The sequence below is a fragment of the Mesocricetus auratus genome, unplaced genomic scaffold (genome assembly GCF_017639785.1).
Source record: "Mesocricetus auratus isolate SY011 unplaced genomic scaffold, BCM_Maur_2.0 Super-Scaffold_4256, whole genome shotgun sequence".
NCBI lineage: Eukaryota > Metazoa > Chordata > Mammalia > Rodentia > Cricetidae > Mesocricetus > Mesocricetus auratus.
In genome coordinates, this window is record NW_024429182.1 from 108,085,392 (window position 1) to 108,108,071 (window position 22,680).

The 22,680-nt window shown below is 35.7% G+C and overlaps 1 protein-coding gene across 13 annotated transcripts in view; it reads right to left on the reverse strand.

Annotated features, from left to right (window-relative positions):
* Picalm (phosphatidylinositol binding clathrin assembly protein) overlaps window positions 1-22,680 on the reverse strand; it is an 83,065-nt gene that overhangs the window by 33,576 nt on the left and 26,809 nt on the right. For all 13 annotated transcript variants that reach the window (XR_005869744.1, XM_040728723.1, XM_040728714.1 and 10 more), the window contains exons 2-8: window positions 18,523-18,665; window positions 11,753-11,828; window positions 8,024-8,126; window positions 6,689-6,782; window positions 5,268-5,379; window positions 3,147-3,253; window positions 1,064-1,105 (exon numbers count right to left, since the gene is read on the reverse strand). Coding sequence is in view for 12 of the 13 variants with exons in the window: in XM_040728723.1 (XP_040584657.1) it covers window positions 1,064-1,105; window positions 3,147-3,253; window positions 5,268-5,379; window positions 6,689-6,782; window positions 8,024-8,126; window positions 11,753-11,828; window positions 18,523-18,665 (677 nt within the window). In the remaining variant the exon portion in view is untranslated. The remainder of the gene's footprint in view (window positions 1-1,063; window positions 1,106-3,146; window positions 3,254-5,267; window positions 5,380-6,688; window positions 6,783-8,023; window positions 8,127-11,752; window positions 11,829-18,522; window positions 18,666-22,680) is intronic.

A 22,680-nucleotide genomic window follows, 5' to 3' on the forward strand; every position in this document is an offset into this window, starting at 1 on the left:
CATAAATTATAAATTACATATACACACACAAACACACACACAAAGTTGGGCCACAGAAAAGGCTAAGCAATTAAAAGGGCATGCTTCTCTTTCCAAAGGGCCTGAAGTTTGTTTCCAAGCACCCATGTAGGGTGACTTACAAGAAACTTTAACCTCAGCTCCAGGGTGGGTATTCAATGCCCTTTCTGGCCTCCCTGGGCACCCACACCCACACAACATATACTCACATAGACACATGAATAAAACAAAAAAATCTTAAAAATAAAAAATAGAAATACCAAATGACCCAGTTATAATACTACTGGTCATATACCTAAACATTCTAAATCAACATGTCAGAAATACTTGGACATCCAAGTTTATTTCTTAGATGCTCACAATAACTATGGTATGGCACCAGTCTAGATGTCCATCAATATATGAATGGATAAAAATGTAGTAGATATACATCGTGAATTTTTACTCAGTTGTAGTGAAAGGACATCATAATACTATCAGAAAAATAGATGGAATATAAACCATCAAGTTAAAGAAGACAGACTCAGAAAAGACAAATACTATGTTTTCTGCCATATGTGGAATTTAGATTTAAATGTGTATCTTTAGGAAATGAGTATGCATATCTTCAAAACTAAATAATTCCCCCCTAAAGGAAGAAGGGAAGCCTGTAAGATTTAAGAATGCAAGAAGATCTACAAGGTCCCTCCCTATGGCTATACAACTAATGAATATCTATTATGAAAGAAGATTCTCTAAGTGAAACTGCCTGCAAGCTGGATAGGTAACTTCAGGGGTGTAACTTTCGTAAGTCATTCATTTCCCATGCTGGGGTGGGCTTTTCCAAGATGCAGCTGTTATAGTACTGCAGTGGACAGGCCCACTACAGTTAGAGATAAGTTCTTCATTCACTGTATGTGTCATAATGTTAAAGAACTCTTCAGCAATATAGTAAAATGTTAAAAAACTGTAAGGAAAAAATTGTACTACTCTTGACAGAAATGACTACTCATCTTGGCATTGCAGTGCACATGGAGGTAGACTCATGCTTTAACAATCTACTCACCTGTGAAAGATCTGGGATATCACCTCTGTCAATGCCAACTTGCTGCAAGAAAAAAAAATGCTGTATTCAATACAAGTGAAATTATAATAATATGAACATTACCTCTTCTATGTGCCATTTAGTAATACTGGAAGAAATGAGAATGACTATGAACAAGTTCCCAGGGATACAAAAAAGAAATAAATCTAATGACACCAACTTGCCTTAAACTAATTTTCTGTCTTTTTCTTAAAAAAACTCTTCCCCTGACAGTCACCACAGAAAATACTTTTAAAACCCATTATTTAGGAGCTAATCATAGAAAGGCACTTGTTGCAAAGCTTGACAACCTGAGATTGATGCCGGAATTACATGGTAGAAAGAGAGCTGACTCTCACAAGTTGTTCTCTGACCTCAACACAAACGCCATGGCACGGAAGTGCCTACATACACAAATATAATTTTAAAGAAGTCTGTTTAGTGTGGTAATCAGATTTTTCACAAACATCAAGTAATATTTAGGTAGGATGTAACTATGTACACAAAACCTCACTGTATTTTTATGGTGTTCACACATTAGATAGTTTCCAGCATAATCACTTAACAAAACAAACAAACAAAAAAGTCCCTTACTTCCTATGTAGTTGAGGACCTACATTAGAAACCCGTATTTCTCCCTTGACTATGCTTTATTTTCTAATCATTCTCTTTTTCTCAGCTTTAAGAGTCTCAGAATGAAATCTAATTCATTCCAATTTAGATATTAATAGCTCATCACTTACACTAAGACAACTGTTCTCTTGGAACACATTTCAAGAGATTACCATTGCCTTTATTTTAAGTGAAGTCTCTTAATGACACTGCAAGCCCAAAGACAGTCTCATAACAACACTGTACAGCAGTATCGTTCATATTTCTTAGATCATATGAACAGATAATGCATTCTATCTGTGTCAAACCTGCAACCTCAAGGTAAGAAAGGGCTTTAGATACAGAACAGTAACTATAATTACCAAATAGAATGTAAGAGACCAGAAAGCAAAGCCAACAAATTAAAACTTACTTGAAAACTTTACTGCAACCACAACATCAGAAACCCTGCCTCCTCATAGTTGTAATATGCTAAGGGACTAGGGAGCAAAACTCAGATTTCTCTCTTGAAAAACCTGCCTGAACAAATGCAAATTTCTACAGGCATCATAAAACAAGGTCACTTCATTTGCTAAAGAATAAATTATTATGCTGGGTGGTGGTGGCACACACCTTTAATTCCAGCACTAGGGGGGCAGAGGCAGGTGGATTTCTCTGAGTTTGAATCTGGCCTGGTCTACACAGCGAGTTCCAGAACATCCAGGGCTACAAAAAAAAGAACCCTGTCTTGAAAATAAATAGATAAAGTATCACAAGAGTAACAGTGCCTAGAATCACTAACTCGGTAATTCCAGAGTAATGACTCTAATGTACGTGATCAAAACATCCTAAAGAAGGAGCATTCATTGCAGTGATGGATAAGAGGGTAAAAAGAAGATGGGGAATCTTTATGAGTTGTCTTTGCAAATATAAAAGATGCCTGCAAACATAAGAACTGCCTCTGTGACAACTTCATAATAATTACTTTTAAGAGCTTTATACAGTTAGATTATCATATAACCTTTTCATACTCAGTAATTAAGTATGCAGAATTCACTTATGTAGGAGAGCAAAAACACGGAATTGTATGGCTCAGTTGAAGGCCTGTCTGGATGAAAAACAACTTAGGTTGATACTGAACCTTCTCCACCATCAACACAGTAAGTCTTCAAATATAAATAGTTAATTCTAAACACAGACATCACTGCCACCAGTGTACAAAAATCTATCTTATTTTGTAGCGATATATAAAATGTAAAAGTAGATTGATTACTTTTCAACACCCCATATAAATTAAATATATAGCATGTAGCTTATTCAATATTGTCATATTAATACCATTTGACAGAATTAACAGTGTATATTAATAATGTGAGATATAACCTTATTATATTGAAATACTTTCATTTGGGTAATGATTTCTTCAAAATCTACACATATAAACCAACATATAAGGCCTTTCAAAGCAGCTTACCTCTGCAACTTTGAGAAACTCTGAGATTCTTGTCATTCTAGTCAGGAACTTCTTATAGATGTCAAGACCTTCTTTGCACTGGTTCTTTTTCATATCAAAATATTTTTCTGCCCAAAGAAGCATGAAAATACTTAGTTACATTTAAAAAAATTTAAAGTTTCCTAAAAAAGGAAAAGGATTAGGCTGTATCTCTAAAAAGATCATAATTCTTCCAAAGAATTTATCCTACAACAAAAATTTGTGCTAGATTAGTTTGAATACTTAAAGCAAATTAGAATCAATTTTTTAAAATTACTGGAACATACATTACTATTTTGTTCACAATACTGCTTTGGGATATTTGCGCATAAGCACATATTACTCGATTTAAAACACTAAAATCTATTTCTAAATATTTTACTAATAATATACCAGTACCAACATTACTAACATTCTTTTTTTTTTCCCCCCCAAGACAAGGTTCTCTGTATTGTTTTGGAGCCTGTCCTGGAACTCGCTCTGTAGACTAGACTGGTCTCGAACTCACAAAGATCCGCCTGCCTCTGCCTCCCGAGTGCTGGGTTTAAAGGCGTGTGCCACCAACGCCTAGCTCAGTACTAACATTCTAAGATGACAACTTTATCCAATGTCACTTCAAAAGCTCCCTTAAATTTAATCTGTATACAGTAATATAGAGTTTGACATTTACCAATCATGAAGTCAATGACTATGACTTCCACAGTTTTATTTGTTCAGGTACAAAAAATAAGTATAATTTACCTGTCTTCATGGATTAAAGCACCCCTCCATGTATTTGTATTGCCCTAGTCTATGGAAATCACATTTAAATAAATTAAATCTTTTTTTTTTTTTTGGTTTTTCAAGACAGGGTTTCTCTGTGGCTTTGGAGGCTGTCCTGGAACTCGCTTGGTAGTCTAGGCTGGTCTCAAACTTACAGAGATCCGCCTGCCTCTGCCTCCCGAGTGCTGGGATTAAAGGCGTGCGCCACCAACGCCCGGTTTAAATAAATTAAATCTTTAAAAGATATTTCTATGCAAAATTAACTATTTCAATTACATCTTGATATGTAAGAAAGAATCACAAATTCCTAAAAATCTCCCCAAAGTAAAAGGTACCCAAATAATAAATGTTAACTGGCTTAAAAATAATTTTTGATTTCAAAATTAAATTTAAGAACTAGGCTTACTACTGGAGAAACCCACAGAAACAGTTGACCTGACCTAGTGAGAGCACAGAGACCCTAGTTGTAAAGCTGGAGAACCAGCATTGGACCGAGCCAAGTCCTCTGAATGTGGCTGCCAGCTAAAAGGCCTGGGCAGTCTATGGGACCTCTAACAGTGGAGCTACTGATTATTTCTAGTGCACAAATGGACTTTGGGAACCCATTCCCTATGGAGGGATACTATTACAGCTCAGATACATGAAAAGAGGGCCTAGACCCTCCCCCAATGATGTGACAGAGACTGATGATCCCCCGTGGAAGGCCTCACTATCCTTGGGGTGTGGGTGAGGGGTGGGTTTGGGAGTTGGCGGGGGTAGGGGAGCAATGGGAGGATGGGTGGGTGAGGGAATGAGGTAACTGATATGTAAAATAAGATTGTTCCTAAAATAAATTAAAAAAAGAAAACTAGGCATACAGCTCTGTGATACAGCATGAATTAAACATCCAAGAAATCCTGGATTATTTAATACCTAGCACACACAGGCATGCACTTCAAAATATTATAGGGGAAAAATATTATACATACTCACAGGCTAGTTTTACAAGGTTCACTGTAAAATAAATATTGAGGAAATACACTTTTTCTGGGACAAAGAAATGAGGCTTTTCTACTTAAGTATATATAACATAAAATATACCACCATGCCTCAATCTAACTTTACAAAAAAAATTATTATATCAAAAACAACGTTTAACAGTTGAATATTCTAGTTATAAAAATGAGAATTTATCCACTTGTGTGGATATACAGATATATGCGTATGTACAGGAATAAAACCTTTTCTTCAAATAAATGTTTATCATGTGTCACAATGGACTTCACGGCAACTACTCTATCAGTATTACTAATTTACATAACACAAAATAAGAAAAGTTATGTACGATATTTCAGTATTTACCCAATAAATTAATGATTCCTTCATTGTATGCTGCAAATAGTCTAATGGCATCTTTGAACAGGAGCATGAAGGCAGCATTTATTACCCCATTTGTAAGTTCATTACTATTAACCTAGGGGAAACAGAAAATAAGATTAGCTTATCTTGTGTTTTAAATGTCAGTAACAAAATGATTCCTCACTGGAAAGACAATAAGCTAAAACATGTCACCAAAGGAAAAGAGGGCTTATTTTCCCTAGGACATACATTACAGGTAAGTTTTCTAATACATGAGTTTTCTGATTTCTCACAATCAGAATTATAGGCAAATTTAAACTTCTAAGTTAAAAAAACAAAACAACAGCAAAAAGCAGCTTTTGAGCATTCATTCTAGTTTAGAATTGTGACCAAAAGTGAAAGTCATTTATCTTTTAAATCTTGAAATTACTCACCTACATCTTAAGTCTCTTAATTATAACTTTATTACAAAGTTATAGATTTGCAAAGTGTGTGCTTAAAACCTATGAGTAAGATGAAGTAAAATTTTCTATGCAATAAAGTATAATACAGACACCAAAACAAATAATTTTATAGAGACAAAACTATTTATTAAGTGAAAAATACATGGTTGGACCTTTGGGGCTCGATATAAACCAAAATAATGTTCCCTCAACACCAGTTTCCTGTGTCTTTCTAGAGCCATAGTCTTCAAGCAAGTGCTTTTCTTCCTTTTTTATGAAAGGAAAGATTTTAGGCCCTGGGAATTATATTCTCTTCTGTAGGTAAGCCAGCAGTACTACTGTAAGACAAAAGCCACAGCAATACGCAAGCCAATCAAGAATCTGCCTATGGGTCACTAGTGCTACCGTGAACACTGAAATTTTAATTTCATAAAATTTTCAAATGTCACAACAAAAACTTCTCAATTATATAAAATCAGAAAAATGACAAAATGATTTTTAAGTCACTAGGTATTAAAGTGTGACACTTTTTAATCTATGAAACATATAAGTAGTTTGTTGAACACTTAGTCAACACTCACCACCCAAATAATATCATTTAAAATTTTCAGGGAATACAATGCCACATGTAATACATGGATAGCAATTGATCATAAATGAGATTTGAACTTCCTTTTATCTAAATAGATGGCATGCTTTGAGTCCTACCAAACAAAAGTGAAGGATTGAAAAGGCTATGCACAAACAAATCCTTCATTTTTAAAATCTAAAATTCCTGTGAAGAATTTTAATAAAGCACTTTACCCCATCACTTGTTTTAGTCTGTATAAACTAAAATTCTAGCACCAGAGAAAACCCAAACATTAGCCAAACAGTATTACAACATGGAAAAAATTATGAAAACTTGGGCATAAAGCTAACCAGTTATGATTATCTAGGTTTTTAAAGAGATTTTGGAATTACAAAAGCATATCAACTTACATTAAAATCAAGAAGTGCATCCATTTGATTTTGAATAATTGGTACAGTCTTTAAGAGTTTTTCTGTGTTCATTGTTCTCATAACTCCATCAGCCCTGTTAGAAAAACCAAAAATAATTCACCACCAAATCTATGTAATTCACAACTATATATATGTAATACCAGATCTAGGAGATCCAAACCCCTCTACTGGTTTCTGTAGGGATTAAAAAAAAAAAAAAAAGTGTACATACATACATGCAGGCAAAATACCCATTCATATAAAATATTATTTTAAATGAAAGTGAAGATTTGCATTATACAGCCAGGTGGATTGTGTAGTTATCACAAGAAGAAATGGCACGAATCTCAGTCATTCCTGTATGTAGAGGCAGATTTATACTTCTTTAAAAGCAAAAGAAACTATTGCCATAAATCATTAAACAGTTAAGTACTATAGAGTCAGGAGCTGATTCCATTTAATTTCTTCTTGCCAGGTCTGTAATCTCATTACACAAACAGACCAGAGCAGGAGTATCACAAGTTCTAGGGCAGTCTCTTGCAAAATAAAAACTCTGAAGTTCTGGGAATGAGGCAGCAAGTGAAGTAAGTGTAAAGCATGTTTCTAAAAGCCTAAGGACCAGAGTTGCATCCCCAGAAACTAAGGTAAAGGACCAGGACCAACTCCTAAAAACTGTCTTCTGACCTCCACGAACACCATGCCACAGTAAAGGAAAGAACGAACAGATACCCAATGTTTATTAGAAACTAGACGTGCTACAAGTGGCAACAATACCTAGACAGATCTATACATTTAGCTATTCCTACTTTTAAAATCCTGGCTGTAAGCAAGGCCAGGACTCAGGAGGTAGACCTAGACAGACCTCGTGAGAATTCAAGGCCAGCCAAGCAAACAGGAGATCCTGTCTATAACCAAAAGAACTAATTAAAATTCTTGGCTGTTTTTTCTACCAAAATTCACATACTGATCCTAAAACTCTTATGGAATCACACGGTAACTAAAAAACTGAACATAATCAACCGAGTGGTGGGTAATAGGGATAGGGGCTGAGAGAAGAAACTATAAGAAATTAAATCATACAGTAGGGTTATGTCACATAATTTTGTACATACTAAAAATAATTATAAATTTTAAAAGGATGAACTTTTAATCACGAGAACTGTAACAAAGTTATTATAAAGATAAATAGAACTTTTAAAAAAATCCTACTACAGAAAGTATATGGCATTCCTCCAAAGAAAAATAAACTATAAAACTGAGTAAAGTTCAGTGATCCACAAGTATAATTGTTTTATAGTATTTGATATTTAAATTAGAAATTAAAACATAACTCACCCTCTCTTCACTTTTGTGAAATCAAATGCAACTTGTCTGTATGAAACTGCCTTCTCATTTAGATATCTACTATACCGTCTAATAAATGTAGACATATCATACCCTGTAAAACAAAGTTTTCCTGAATGTTAAAATATAAAGTTTACCTACTAAAATAAATTTATTATTCAACAGCAAAAATATGGTATCCCAACTACATTTAGTGGTGCAAACTAAGTAATAATAAGTTTCACATTAAACTTTTTAGAGTCATGTTAAAAATCAGATGTATCATATACAGCTTTAAAAACTTTACCCTTATAATTTCACTAAAAATAAGTCTATTTTGCTTCAACTGACCCACATGCCTATTCTTTACTATTCAGGAGTTATAAAATCACGTTCCCTTTCACAATTTAAGAACCTCAGAATTCAAGCTTAACACCCAGCAGAACCATAATTCCATCCCTCAAAAATAGAAATGAAGTTTCTTCTATTTTTAAACTTGTAAAACGTTTAGCTGTGTTATTTAGGACAGGTGTAACTCACATGTGCCAACCTTGTAAGAAATATGAAAAGCACTGTCCAGTAAAGACAGTAACATGTATGTTGAAGGCACAACCAATTTTATGAGTATTTTCAATAAAACCTTGAGTATTCATATAAATCACTCTAACACTGTTTCATCATAATCAACAACATAAAACCTCATCGCTATTATTTTTAAGATACCAGAAACCTTGTATTTTAGCTACTGTCTGGGTCAAAGGTCTAAAAAATTTTTCTCAATGGAAAATAGGTCAGTTTCTTCAGACAAATTTAAATTGATTTGACCTCTGCTTTATAAAAACACAATCATAATGCACATATGTAATTTAGTATTAACCCTTACCAATGTGCAAATGTTTAGTGAATGCCTACGAAACAGTCAGAACCAGACAAGGGTTGGAAAAAGGAATAACTGCGGCCACCCAGTCTCACACCTGTTGATGTACGTTATGGAACTCTCTTGGGTTTTGGTTCATGCTGTTCCCTCCTCTTTTCTATTCTTAAGAGGGAAAAATACCTCTTTCTCTTCGAAGTCTCAATCAACTTATTTGAAAATTCTCTTCAACCTTTCGTGCTCCAGTATCATTCCCTTATGTATAACTAGAAGCTACTGATTATAAGGCAGGTTATCCTACTGACTACACTAGTTTTATAGTTAACATATCAGATACCAGATGCCACTCAACAAAACACCAGTACACCAGTGATCAAAATGACTTTCTAAAAATCTCAATGAATAAATGTTGACTATTAATCTTATTGCTAAAACTTTATAGAACATATGTTTCTTTGCTTGTTTTGGTTTGGTTTGTCAAGACAGGGTTTCACTGTATAGCCCTGGCTGACCTGGAACTCACTCTGTAGACCAGGCTGTCCTCCAACTCAGAGACCCACCTGCCTATGCCTCCCATGTGCTGGGACTAAAGGTGTGTGACACCACCACCTGGCTAGAATATGTTTTTAAAATATATGTAAGTAAGTGTATATGTGTCTATCTGGGTACATGTGTGTCTGTGTATGTGTGCACTTTCCTGGCCACTGCATGCATGGGGAGGTCAAAGCACAACTTGTAGAATTCTTCTTTCCATCATGTGGGATCAACTGGGGGTCTGGTTTGGCAACAAGCACCTTTACCTACTGGGCCATCCACCAAGAATGCATTCTGTAAGGTAGGTGGAAATACTAAACAAATAATCTACCTCTTCATAAAAGTAATAAAAGTCTAAAATTCTTTACCACTAACTTTAGTTAATTTCTGCATCTTAAGAGATGCTATGCAGTTAAGAAGCCTAGGTGCTCTTCCAGAGAATCAATGTTCAACTCCTAGCACTGATATGGCAGTTAACAATCATCTGTAATTCCAGTTTCGAGGGATCAATGCCTTTATCCAGCCTCTGTAGGCTCTGCAAACATGTGCCACAGAGACATACATGCAGGCAAAACACCCATACACATAAAATAAACATACAAGTTAGAAATATTAAAACAAAATAAAACTATTGGATGTTTGTGCTGACTTTATAGCTATTGTTTGCATAGTTTTTCCCCTACAGACTTAAAGTAAAATTTAAATAAGAATTAAGAAGCACTAATAAAAAGATCTGCAAAGCTGGATATGATGGGTCATGCCTATAATCCCAGCACAGTATGTTGTTCCTCTTATTAAAATCAACTGAATGAGGGGCTGGAGAGATGGCTCAGGTTAGCATCTCTAGCTATTCTTACAGAGGACCAGAGTTCCCAGCACTCACAATCACCTCCAACTCCACTCCATGGGATCTGATGCTCTGACTTCTTCAGGCTTCCAAGGGAACCCACATATATGTGTGCATACAAATATGAGGATATATACACATAACATAAATAAGTAAATTTTATTAAATTAAGTAGTATTAATTAAATTCTGTAACACTGGGTCTCATGCACTTATATTCCAGAATCACTGGAAGCAGATTCATTCTAAGCAATATTTCCTTTCATTCTAAGCCATACTTCCACTTAGCAAAAGGAAACAAGCAATAATCCAAACACACTAAATTCTTCTCACTTTGTCACTGCAAGAACCATGGTCTAGGCTCTCATGAACTATATTAGGATGGAGCAATGACTAGAATAGTCTAAATAACTTCAAACAATCAGTCTACTGTGATCCAACTTAACGTTCAGCTATTTTCCTTATAGCACATACTTTCTTTTCCCCTACAAATATCCTTTCCCAGTTTCCTACTAAACTATAAAATAGCCCCTTGAGAGCCTCCACTACATGTTCTCCAATGTGTCATGCATACATTTGGTTCATACTCATTTTTCCTATTAATCTTAAATATTTCACATCTTGTACATCTGTACTTACATAAGAAATCTCTGCTCCATCTCAAAGCCCTGAACATGTCTCACCTTCTCTGAAGACACTTCTCAGATTGAACCTCACTGCTAGTGACCCTTCCTAGCTCTGACAGTCTATAATATTAATGTCCCAGTTCTAGACAACAGACTGGACATAGATGGCTATAACCAGAATATGGCAATTTGAGGTGACTAGATTCAAAGTGAAACAAAGGGAACTGTTAGAGAAGCACAATAGGTATCAGGTAAGAATTCTCAACTCACATTTTATACCTGTATAAATACTGTTATGGAACACAGTACCATATATTGATATATACAATGAAAAGTCTTTAAAAGTTAAATAAAAAAGGAACAGCCGTGTTATCAATGTCAACAATACTTTAACTCAACTTTGTCCCTACAATGTGTAACGTCAACTATGTACTTCTTATAATAAAACAAATCTAAAAAGGAGCAATGACAAAGTAAATACCCAGTGTGCCCGGCATTATTCTAAGCACTTTAGGGTTAGTTATTAACTAGGTTAAGTCACAGAAACAACTACTGAACAGTGACTACCACCATTTCTAATTTTACAGACAGCAACACAGTGCTAAAGTAAAGTTAATCAAGTTCATGAGTTCTAAGTGGTAAAACACAGGCAGTGCAGCTCCAGAGTCCATGTTTGCAAATAACTGCCCTGTACTGTCTAAAACAGACTCAGGTGCTAACTATGACATCAACCTTAATTTCAAATTAAAAGACATTAACTAAAATGTGATTTGAAGCATCAATATGTTAATATAGTCAAATGTTTCAATAACCATTATATGGGGTTACTCTTGGTTTTCTAGGGGGAAAAAAAGTTTTTACCTTGCAATCCACTTTTATCCAAAAAATTGCTTAAGTTAAACAATGTGTTTCTTGAAGCCAAATACTGAATGAAACGCTGGAAAATAAACAATTACAAAAGATTATGGTGCTGCCATCTTACAAACTTTTAATTTGAAAGTAGGAGGAAAGTGATCGTTAACATATTTCAGTGAGCTGATTTCAATTTCCCATCCTCACTCTCTTTAGTTTTCAAACATAAAAACATAATAGTTTTCATTAATACATTAAGTACAATCTGATGACCACAACTGCAATACTAAAGTCAAAATAATTAAATGAATTAAACACCTTTAAACTACAACCAATAATTCTGCCTTTACTATAGCATAGTAAGACACAGATAAGTATAACCAAGATTATATCTGTACTTTTTAACTATTTATTCTGGTTTTGTATGACAAATCATTACAATACCAAGTCATACATTTGTATGACAAGTGAAGGTCGAAGGACAACTTCAAGGGATCAGTTCCATTTTCACCATGTGAGTTCTAGAGAACAAACTTAGATCCTTACACCTGGCAGCAAGTGGCTTCACCTAAATGAACTGTCTCACGAGCCTCCCATCTAAATCTCCCCTCTCCCTCTCCCTCTCCCTCTCCCTCTCTCTCTCCACATATATATATTGAGCTCTGGGTATCAAATTCAGGTCCCCATCACTGTACAATAAGCACTTTACTCACTAAGCTCTCTCTCTACCTCCAGTATCTGAACTTTGGGAGGTCCCAATTTTTGTGATTTTTTTAAAACAAAATATTCCTAATCATACAGGAGAATGTTAAAGAGACCTCCTTATCCAGTGCCTAGGTTAAACACATTAAAATATGCATTTCAGAGTTTATGATACAATCACAACATCATACTCCAGTGAAAACAGATCTTTAATTTCATTTTCTCCTTCCCTCATCAATGTGACAACTTTGTTGAAGCAGGTATACACACTTTATGACAATTTATGATGTACACACTGATACAATTTTATACTCTATTTGAAATGTATAAGCTATGTGTAATGTACTCCTAAGATTCAGGAGCTTAAGGAAATAGGATGAAAATTTTGAGGCAAGCCCTGGCTACATACAACAGAAAAGTAAGTTCCAGGCAAGACAAGAATGCACACCAAGACTATGTCAAAAACAAACACTTTTAAAAATTAACTTACAGAAATACCATAGAGTACTCTTTTTCAATGTGCGCAACTCAACAAAATGATCCACTACTACATCTACTATAAATAGCCTAGTATTCCAACAATTACATATCTATTCATTTATAGGTATTCAGTCCTTCTTAAAGTTCTCTATTAACAATGCACTGACATCTTTGTATTTGTTATTCACATGCAAATCATTGTCAAGATATACTTCAGGCTGAACTACTTATTAGGCAGGCATCTATATTAAAGTACATATTTTCAAAACACCCTCAAAGTGTTCTCCAAAGTGACCATAGTACATTATCCTGTCCTTTCAATACAACTCCAGACATACAGAAGAGAATGCCTTTCACTTCACTTCTTAGAGTTTCATTTCCCCTCCCCACTGTTTTAATACATGTAGTAGCTCTACCACCCTATCTGACCTTTACGACATCATCCCAAATTGACAATCAAGCATTTTGAAAAGCAGTTCATAAATCAGACTTATGTTTCATCCTGTTTTAGAAACACAAAAATATCAGGACATTATCACTGTGATTTTATAGGCTTTCATAACAATTTTTCTTCCCTTCGTACTCTAGTAACATGTGTTTTATTCTAGTCTATCAAGATATTTCACGTAAGTCTTTAGGAATAATAAATCTCACAGCTTTAATCAAGTTTTGATTTATGCCTCAAAATGCAGGATAATAACTCAAGCATCATGTCACCAATCTGGCAAATAGCAAGGCTTCATAGTTTCTCATTTGAGGTAGTTAAGAATGCACCATCCTAAAAGTATCATTTCAAAAAACGCCAAAATAGTGGTGATATTGAATCTGACTGATAGGCACATAAGCATTTAATACACTAGCCTCTGATTCAGTATGTTTGAAATTTTTCATAATAAAATGTTTAAAAGCACTACACTTCCTTTTTTGGAACCGATATTTATCTACAAATTTTAGTCACCAACAATTTATCATGCTATAATGTATTCTTCCTTAAACTGAGGGTAAGACTGCATATGGGTAATGGAATTGAACATGGGAATTGTGAAAATTCTGGCAACAGTAAAGGGGTTCTGAATGGGCAAGAACCAAATTAATTTCAAATAAAAAAACGTAACAAATCCAATGCTTCTGGAAGCTCTCATTTGGTTGTGAACACATAACACAAACACTTTGCTCTGTGCATGCCATCATACCACTGAATACCAACTAATGCTACCTGAATATCTCCGCTCAGATGAGACCACTGTATGTTATGAACTTCAGTGACTATTTATACAACAAAGTTTTCTGCTCTTATACAATCATGATATAATTATGAAAAAAAAACTCAGTATTTTCTGTCATTCCTCAGCATCTATCACATGAGAAAAATCTTAGATGGCACCGTGTTAGAATGTTTCATTTAATTTTTTTTTTTGGTTTGGGTTGTTAACTTAGGTTTCACTAAACAAACCAATAAAGGCCACTGAACTGACCCAGACAAGCATAGGTGTCTGCTATCAAGCCAGATAACGAGTTATCTGAGTTCAATCCTCAGAGCCTATAGTGAAAGGAGACATTACTCTCTGAAATTGTCCTCAGACTTCCACAGATGCATGGTAGTGTATGTCTGTGCACATGCACACAAACAGAAATAAATATAATTTTAAATGACTTTTAAAATTTGGCTCAAGGTTAGGAAAAAAATTTCTAACAATTTCTGAGACACCCCTAAGCATACTTCTGCCATTTTGTAGAATGTATAATGAGAAGTGGCTTTCTAAACATTGATGATTCTAAAAACCAATGTATCAATCAACTGTAAATACTCTTATATCCTGCAAAATCAAATATTTATATAAGACTGAAGCTACTTTTTAAATATTTCTTTCCCTCACCTATTGTGTTTATGATCTGTGTGAAGATAAGATGGGAAAGTGAATGAGAATGCTACAGTGCATGTATTCAGGGTCAGAGCAGGACAAATTTGCAGAAGTAGCTTCTCTTCTTCTACCATGGGCAGACCATGTACTGACTCAGGTTTGACACTTTCATCTGCTGAGCTATCTTATTAGCCTCAATATTTAATTCCTTATGTAAATACAAAAAAGCGTATTTACGACATACGTCTTGCAGGTGATTAATATTTCAGGTAACTGTCCTGGAATTAAAAAAGGGTTGCTATGGATTTTGTCCCTTCAGTAATGAACACGTGTTATATTCACTGTACAGCTATTGTCTTTGAATATAGATAGCTTTTAAGTCACCACAGTGCTGCCTTTTTGCAAAAATAAGGCATTGTTAGCCATGGATGATGGGGAAACAGGAGAAAGGATGTCCATTTCTGGGGACTTTCCATTGGCCAGATATGTCTGTGATGCACCTGTGTTAGCCCTTCAACAACAAAAGCAAGTCTTTTGGGGGACTAAACTGCTCTATGTTCCTATGAATTTGTTCAGTGTTCAGTCCCACGGATACTAAGATAAAAGTGACGTTATACTGAAAAAACAAAGCTTATTTACCCCCATTAACACACAAACTTGTTCATTTTAATAATTAATAAAGTTCTTTCACATTTCTTTATAATTTATTATCAATAAATAGGATATGTATACCTAATTTCTGTTTTTACATTTTTTATATTTTGTATGTGTGTACGTATGCACTCATACCACAGCCCACTTGTAGGGGTAAGAAGCCAACTCTGTGTAGTCATCCTCTCCTCCTAAAATGTGAGATATGGGTATACAACTCAGGATGCCAAGTAAGGTAGCAAGTGTCTTAACCCACTAGGCCATTCCATCAGACCCTGTACATACATTTCTCATAACCATATAGCCAAGACACATAAAACTCTCCTGGGCAAAAGGGAGTCATGAGTAGAAAAGTTTAAGAAGCCTTGGTTAATTCTACTTATTCATCATGGTATTATCATAAAATTGACAAGATATATAAAGCAGACAGAAATGACTTGTTTAAGCCATATGGTTATTATGTGGAAAAGAGGATAGGAGTTCCTAGCTACCCCATGTCAAAACCCTACAATACAGAATCAATCTTTAGAGATTTTTTCTGTGTCGAGGTTTCTCTACTTTAACACTAATGGCAATAGGGACAGATCATTCCTTGTTTCTATCCTATCTATTATAAGGAACAGCCATGACCACTACCTACCAGGTTAATAGTAGATCTCTTCGCCAGGCGTTGGTGGCGCACGCCTTTAATCCTAGCACTTGGGAGGCAGAGGCAGGCAGATCTCTGTGAGTTCGAGGCCAGCCTGGTCTACAAGAGCTAGTTCCAGGACAGCCTCCAAAGCCACAGAGAAACCCTGTCTCGACAAACCAAAAAAAAAAAAAAAAAAAAAAGTAGATCTCTTCTATTTGTAAACAAATGTTCTCTGAGGGTGAAACTTTATTTCCTTCCCTGTTAAGAGCTACCCTTCTATGGTATTCCCATTTCCACAGCACAAAGAAACCCTGTGTACACCTTCTCACAGGCTACAGAGTTGCCAGTAGATAAACCTGAGTTGAGAGAAAAGAAAGACCCTGAGCAAGGGGGGGGGGGGGACAGGAGTTTATGTACAAAAATGAAATGCTTTCTCCTATCTGTTGGCCAACTGTTAGAAATAGCAATCACTTTCTATTTTCCTTTACCAACACTGGTATGCCGTACTACTGCCTCATTTCAACATCTGAAAACTAACACTGATACTTTGCCTCTTTGTCTGGTATTATATATAGTTGGCTGTATTTGTGGCTCATGAAAGTCTTCAGAATGAATACCCTTGAGCAAACACACTTGTGTTAAGCAGAAACTATTATTGTAGTTGAGGCCAAACTGTTTTGAGTTACATTTAAGCTAGCATACCCAAACATTTCAACCAGATCTATGAACTGGCTGGAATGAGTTTAGAAGCAACTGGCTAACACATATCCTTAACAGTTGCTGTATCTCTGACTAGTAAACATTTTAGGCAGCACTTGCAGAAGCTATTTTTTAAAACTACAAACAAATCTCAATATGGTGCTATAATATGAATAATCTGAAAGCTCAATTCCCAGTATGCATATTAGTTAAGAAAACTGGGGGGGGGACGACTACCATTTTACAGGTGGTGGTGGCACATGCCTTTAATCCCAGCACTCAGGAGGCAGAGGCCAGCCTGGTGTACAAATAGAGTTTCAGGACAGTCAGAGCTGTTACACAGAGAAACTCTGTTTGAAAAAAACAACAAAGGGGGTAAGTGGCTGGAAGATGGCTCAGTGGTTTAGAGCACTGACTGCTATTCCTGAGGATTCAGGTTCAATTTCCAGTACCCAATGGCAGCTTGTAACTGTTTAACTCCAGTTCTAGAGCACCTGTCACCCTCACACAGACACATGTAGGTAAGTCATCAATGCACATAAAATAAAAAGAAATTATTAAAAAAGAAGAAAACTGGAATGACACTATTTGACAATGATAATACAAAACATGGTGATACTTAATAATAAGCAGAACACATAAGCAAATACACTTTTGTATCAAAAGTATGATTATTGCTACAAAATGGTACTACCAAAAAAAAAAAAAAAAAACTTTCAGACAAGAACCAGAAGTGAATAAAGAAATGTGCCAGGAGTTAAGATTTGTTGGAATGATATAGCTGCAGGAAAATTCCTCTTTAATTCTGGATTTTAGTAATGCTGCATTGGTATTTGTCAGAGAAGAGGAGTGACTGAAAAGCCTAAGATAGTAAGTAAAATGACAGAGTTCAAAAAACCATGGTGTTCAGAAATCTAACAGGACAAGAAAGCCTTTCTCATCCACTACAGAACTATCTTATGATGCATCTTTTCTTCCAAATTATTCACCAATACAGATTTATCTAGCTTCATTCATTCCACAACAGCTTTATTAAACATAATGTCACAAGTAAGTAGAGCAGCTGAGAAACCCATACAAGGTTAAGAACCAAACAGTGACTGAATAGGCTATCATGGAAAACAGAACGACTTTTTCCACACAGAACATCCATCAAGGCCTCTATGTAGGTCATACTGGTTTACCCTCCTGAGCAGCAAAGGCACCAGGAACCCCTCTCTATGATGAAGACATTCTTTATTAGTATCTCAGCAAAATGTCACTTTAGCAGTTAATAGTATAATCCTCTACACTAAGCAAAGTATTTCCAAAGACAACCATATGCAGTCAGACAGCAACTCAATGGGTAATAATCATAATCATCATCAAGCAGATATAGACATATAGTTTATAAATGAAGACTGGAAAGACCAGTGCTGCTTATACTCTGAATTATCTGTACTTCTCCATTTCCTTATTAAAGCCCTGTGTGCTCAGACCTATGTTCTATTTTCTAGTTTATTCACCAGGAGTTGAGATTTTTATTTTTGGCCATATGACTTGCTCTTTTTATCTACATTCAGCTGCAGGAGTTATCATGAATAAGCAAAGCAAGTTAAATAATCAGTAACCACACCAATATATTTATCAGTTTTTTTTTATATAATTATGTTTTTCCTGGACTCAGCATGTAAACATGACTTGACGACTTGAGTTTGATCCCTGAAACTCAACCTCCCACCCAACACAATAATAAACAAAATATTTTTTCTTACCTCATTTCCATACACCATCAAATGATGAGTTGTAATGAGTGATTTGAAGACCACCACCCAACTACTGTTAGTAGTTCTTTCAAATAAACTGTCTGCCAACTGTGGGATGTTCACATTCATCTCATTTGTACACTGAATTAAGTCTGTAATTTTAAAAAAAAAGGTTAATTTATTCTCTGGTTTGATTTGATGATCCAAGTTCAAAACCCAGGACCCAAAAGGTGTGAGGGAGCTGGACACACACCCCCATGAGCATTCTCTTCTCCTTTATCCTCTCTCCTCTCCTCTCCCTCCCTCCCTCCCTCCCTCCCTCCCTCCCTCCCTCCCTCCCTCCCTCCCTCCCTCCCTCCCTCCCTCTCTCTCTCTGCATGTACACTTGCACACATAAACAACATAATTAAATGACAGTAAATAAATGTAATTAATTTAAAAACCTCTTCAAGAGAGAGTAGATGAGAGTACTGGTTAATTTTACATAGATGATCAGTATCAGAATATTAATCTGGCTCCCTTAGGTATTATTATTCAGCATCAAGTGCCTTATTCATCTCAAAATTAATTGCTTTGGAACTCTAAGGAGTTACGGATGCCTTACTACCTGTAACTTTCAAAGTTACAATTCTGGCTGTATTCATCCCTTTAGAGTTGAATCTGTTAACATTTTCTTTTAAAAAAATCTTTCAAAAGAAATCACACATCTAGAAGTTTGAGCAGGAAGGCTGGCCACCTATATGAGAGTCTACTTTACAGTACCGTCTATACTAGCAGGAAAAGGAAATTAGTTAACTCAGATAGCCATTTTCATCAGCTGGCTAGTTCTGACAAACAAAACTGAAAACAGATTCAAGTTCCCAAATTAAAAATGATTCATACTGCTAAAGTTCCAATGTTATTCTATTTATTTACTTATTTGAGGCAGGATCTCTCTATCCATTTACTTATTTCCTTTTCTTTTGTTTTTGTCTTTGTTGTTGTTGTTTTGTTTTTGAGGCAGGGTCTCTCCATGTAGCCCTGGAATCAACTCACAGAAAACTCGCCTGCCTGAGTACTGAGATAAGCATGTGCTACCACATGTGGCCTGAGTTCCAATTTGATTTCAAACGCAAAGGCATTACTATAAAACACAACTAGCCCACAACTGCTTGATTACCCAAAAGAGAAAAAATAAAATTTTTACTGGACCTCAGATTTTTACCTACAATCTGCTTTAAAATTTTAGTGGCAAATTCAATATAGAATGTGATGCATTCTAAAGAATAGAAAGGTAAGAGTCAGACATGACTTGTTTTACCTTTAAAATGTGTATCAAATATGATGTACAAATGTCAGATATAACTATTATAAAAGTTATTATAACTACCCACGACTGATTAATTTGTTCACAGTTTAGTTGAAAATGACAACATTAATGCAGATGACCTAACTTGGCCTTGACTGCTTGCAAGAAATGACAATGTAATTAAGAATAGTTATTTGCTTGCAGTTCTTTAAAATGCTTGCTTTAGTTGATCTAATTTAACATTTGCTGAACAACTCAAGTAATTACCCAAGCCAATACTGCTTGAAGAACAAAACACCACACAATGATACACAAAGCCTACAGGCAGCTAAATGACAAAAGCTTTCACAACTCAGATCAACTGTAACAAAACCAAAACAGTAAATTCAACTTGGGTGTGTACTGTCTGGCTTGAGAGTTTAAAAAAATAAAGGGATCCAATCTGCCTTCTCTGAACCTTCATACTACTTTACACCTGTTCTACAGCACTGAATGTCTAATGTTTGCTCTATTCCAGAAACAATCTGCTTTGGCAAAGCCTACCTAGGACTATTTATTTCTTTGTCTAAAGACCAGGTCTTCCTTATATAGACAGGCTTGTTCTACTCATGATCCATCCTCCTGTATCAGCCTCCCAAATAATGAGGTCATAGCATATATGCTATGACACTTGACTCTGGTCTGACCTGATGCTTGGTTTTAAGAAACTAAACTTCTGGTGTTCCCCCCCACTCCTTCCTCCCATTTAGCTTTTTATCCTTAGATATTTCTTCTATATCCTTCCAGAAGCTATCTTGAGAAAACTACTTGAGTTTTGTAATATAGTAAACTACTGCCTCAAATTATCATCAAATTTTTTGTTTGGTGCTGTATGTGTATATTCTTGTGCATATTTTTGTGAACATGTGAGCAAGTGAGTACAATGTGCACATAGGCCAGAGATTAATGCCAGGTGTCTTATCTATTGCTCTCCACATTTTTGGAGACAGGGTCTGTCACTTTACCTGTTTCAGCTTGACTGGCTGGCCAGCAAGCCCTTGATGTCTTCCTGCCTCTGTATTCTCCAGTGTTAGGGTAAAAGGTGCCTGCCTCTATGTACAGCTATTTACATGAGTGCTGGGAATACAAATTCAGATTCTCATACTTGTACAGCAATCACTTTACAACTAAGCCATTTTCCTCAATCCTTTGGGGCATCTTTCTATTCCCAAAGTTAAACCTGCCATCAAACTGCACGAAGGTGGGACTCCTACCTCTTCTCTCTGCATCTGTTAATAGAGACATACATTCTACACATCAGTAATCTAAATTTTGTCATCACATCTAAATATCCAAAAAGCCCACCCTTTTAATCTCAGCATGGAGACTCTGAAGGGAGTTACCGCAATGTTTGAGAAATGTTGCCAGTATGAATATCAAAGAAGTATGATAAACTATTCTGCAAAGTACAACCAATACTCCCACTTCAAGTTTATTTCAGTTATCCCAATGTCTTTCTTTGCAATGCTTCACAAACTCGAAATACCTCAAATGCCTTGCACTGCTGTTCCTTCTCACTGGGATGCCCTTCTCCCAAGTAACTTGCTTTCTCGCTTTCTTCCTATAGATCTTTGCTGAAATGTCACATTTATCAGATACATTTCTTTGAATATTAATTCATATCAACAAATACTAAGGGCACTTCTGTAACTCCATGCCATCATGGAGTTACTACTTAACTCATCTTACTTTGTTTATGACTACTATCTAGTTTTTTGTGTGGACAGAGTTACTTTGCCCTCCATTATTTCCCCAGAGACCAGAAACAATATCACACATACAGCGGTCACTCATATTTCTTAAATAAATGCACTCATCTTGCTATAAATTTGTACACTTTCTAACTATTTGTCCCAGGCTCACCGGACATTCCCATGTAAATCAGGCTAGGCTTCAACTCCCTGCCTGTCTTCCAAGTACTATGAATTACTGGCATATCCTGGATATATATGTACAGTTTAAGCAAGCACCCAGCTGGGCACGGTACTCCAGGCAGAAGGGCTGCCACAAGGTCAAGGCTGGCTACACAGAGAAGTTAAAAGGCCAGTCTAAGTTGTATGAGACCCTTTCTCAAAAAAACAAAACAAACAAACAGGAAGAGAGAATGGGGAGAAAGTGGAAGAGGTAGGTAATAAGAGAGAAAAATGAAGGAAGGAGGCAGAATGAATCCATCCACCCAAAATTGTGTTTCTTAGTTATATTAAACAAACAGGCTACAGAAATTTGCCCTTGTCAAAAAGTTGAAAAACAAACCCAAACCCATAGTTTAATTTTCAAATGCCAAGTTAAAGGACATCTAACAACTTTTCACTATAACCTTTAAGAACTCTGCTTGGCCCACAAGCAATCACATGGAAAGAAGGCTAACTCCACAGTTTCTAATACAACAAAACAGGAAAAATGAAGAATTCATGATAAGATTATATACCAGAACAGACCAAATGCAAAACAAAAGTTATGCAAATATTGCTAGATGAAAAACTGTATAAACTCTGCTGTATATTTCTCCACGGTTCCTTAATTCCACCAGTCAGTCTTTTCATACAGGAAATTCTTCCTCTGTATGAAATTTCCACCATAATAGCAACTTAAAATGCTTCCAATTCAGAAAGAAAAATGCTTTTGCCACCTGTAACTAATCAAAAGCAAACTTCCTAACAAAACTCTCATTTTTGAGAATTCCAATAGCAATTATGTGTCCCACTGTAAACTCGATGAGTGGGGTTTTTTTGTTGTTGATGGTGTGTCCCTGTGTATGTGTATGTGTGTGTATTTAGAAAGGATCTTACTGGCTGATCTGGAACTTAGTATGCAAATCAAGCTGACCTCCAACTCCAAGA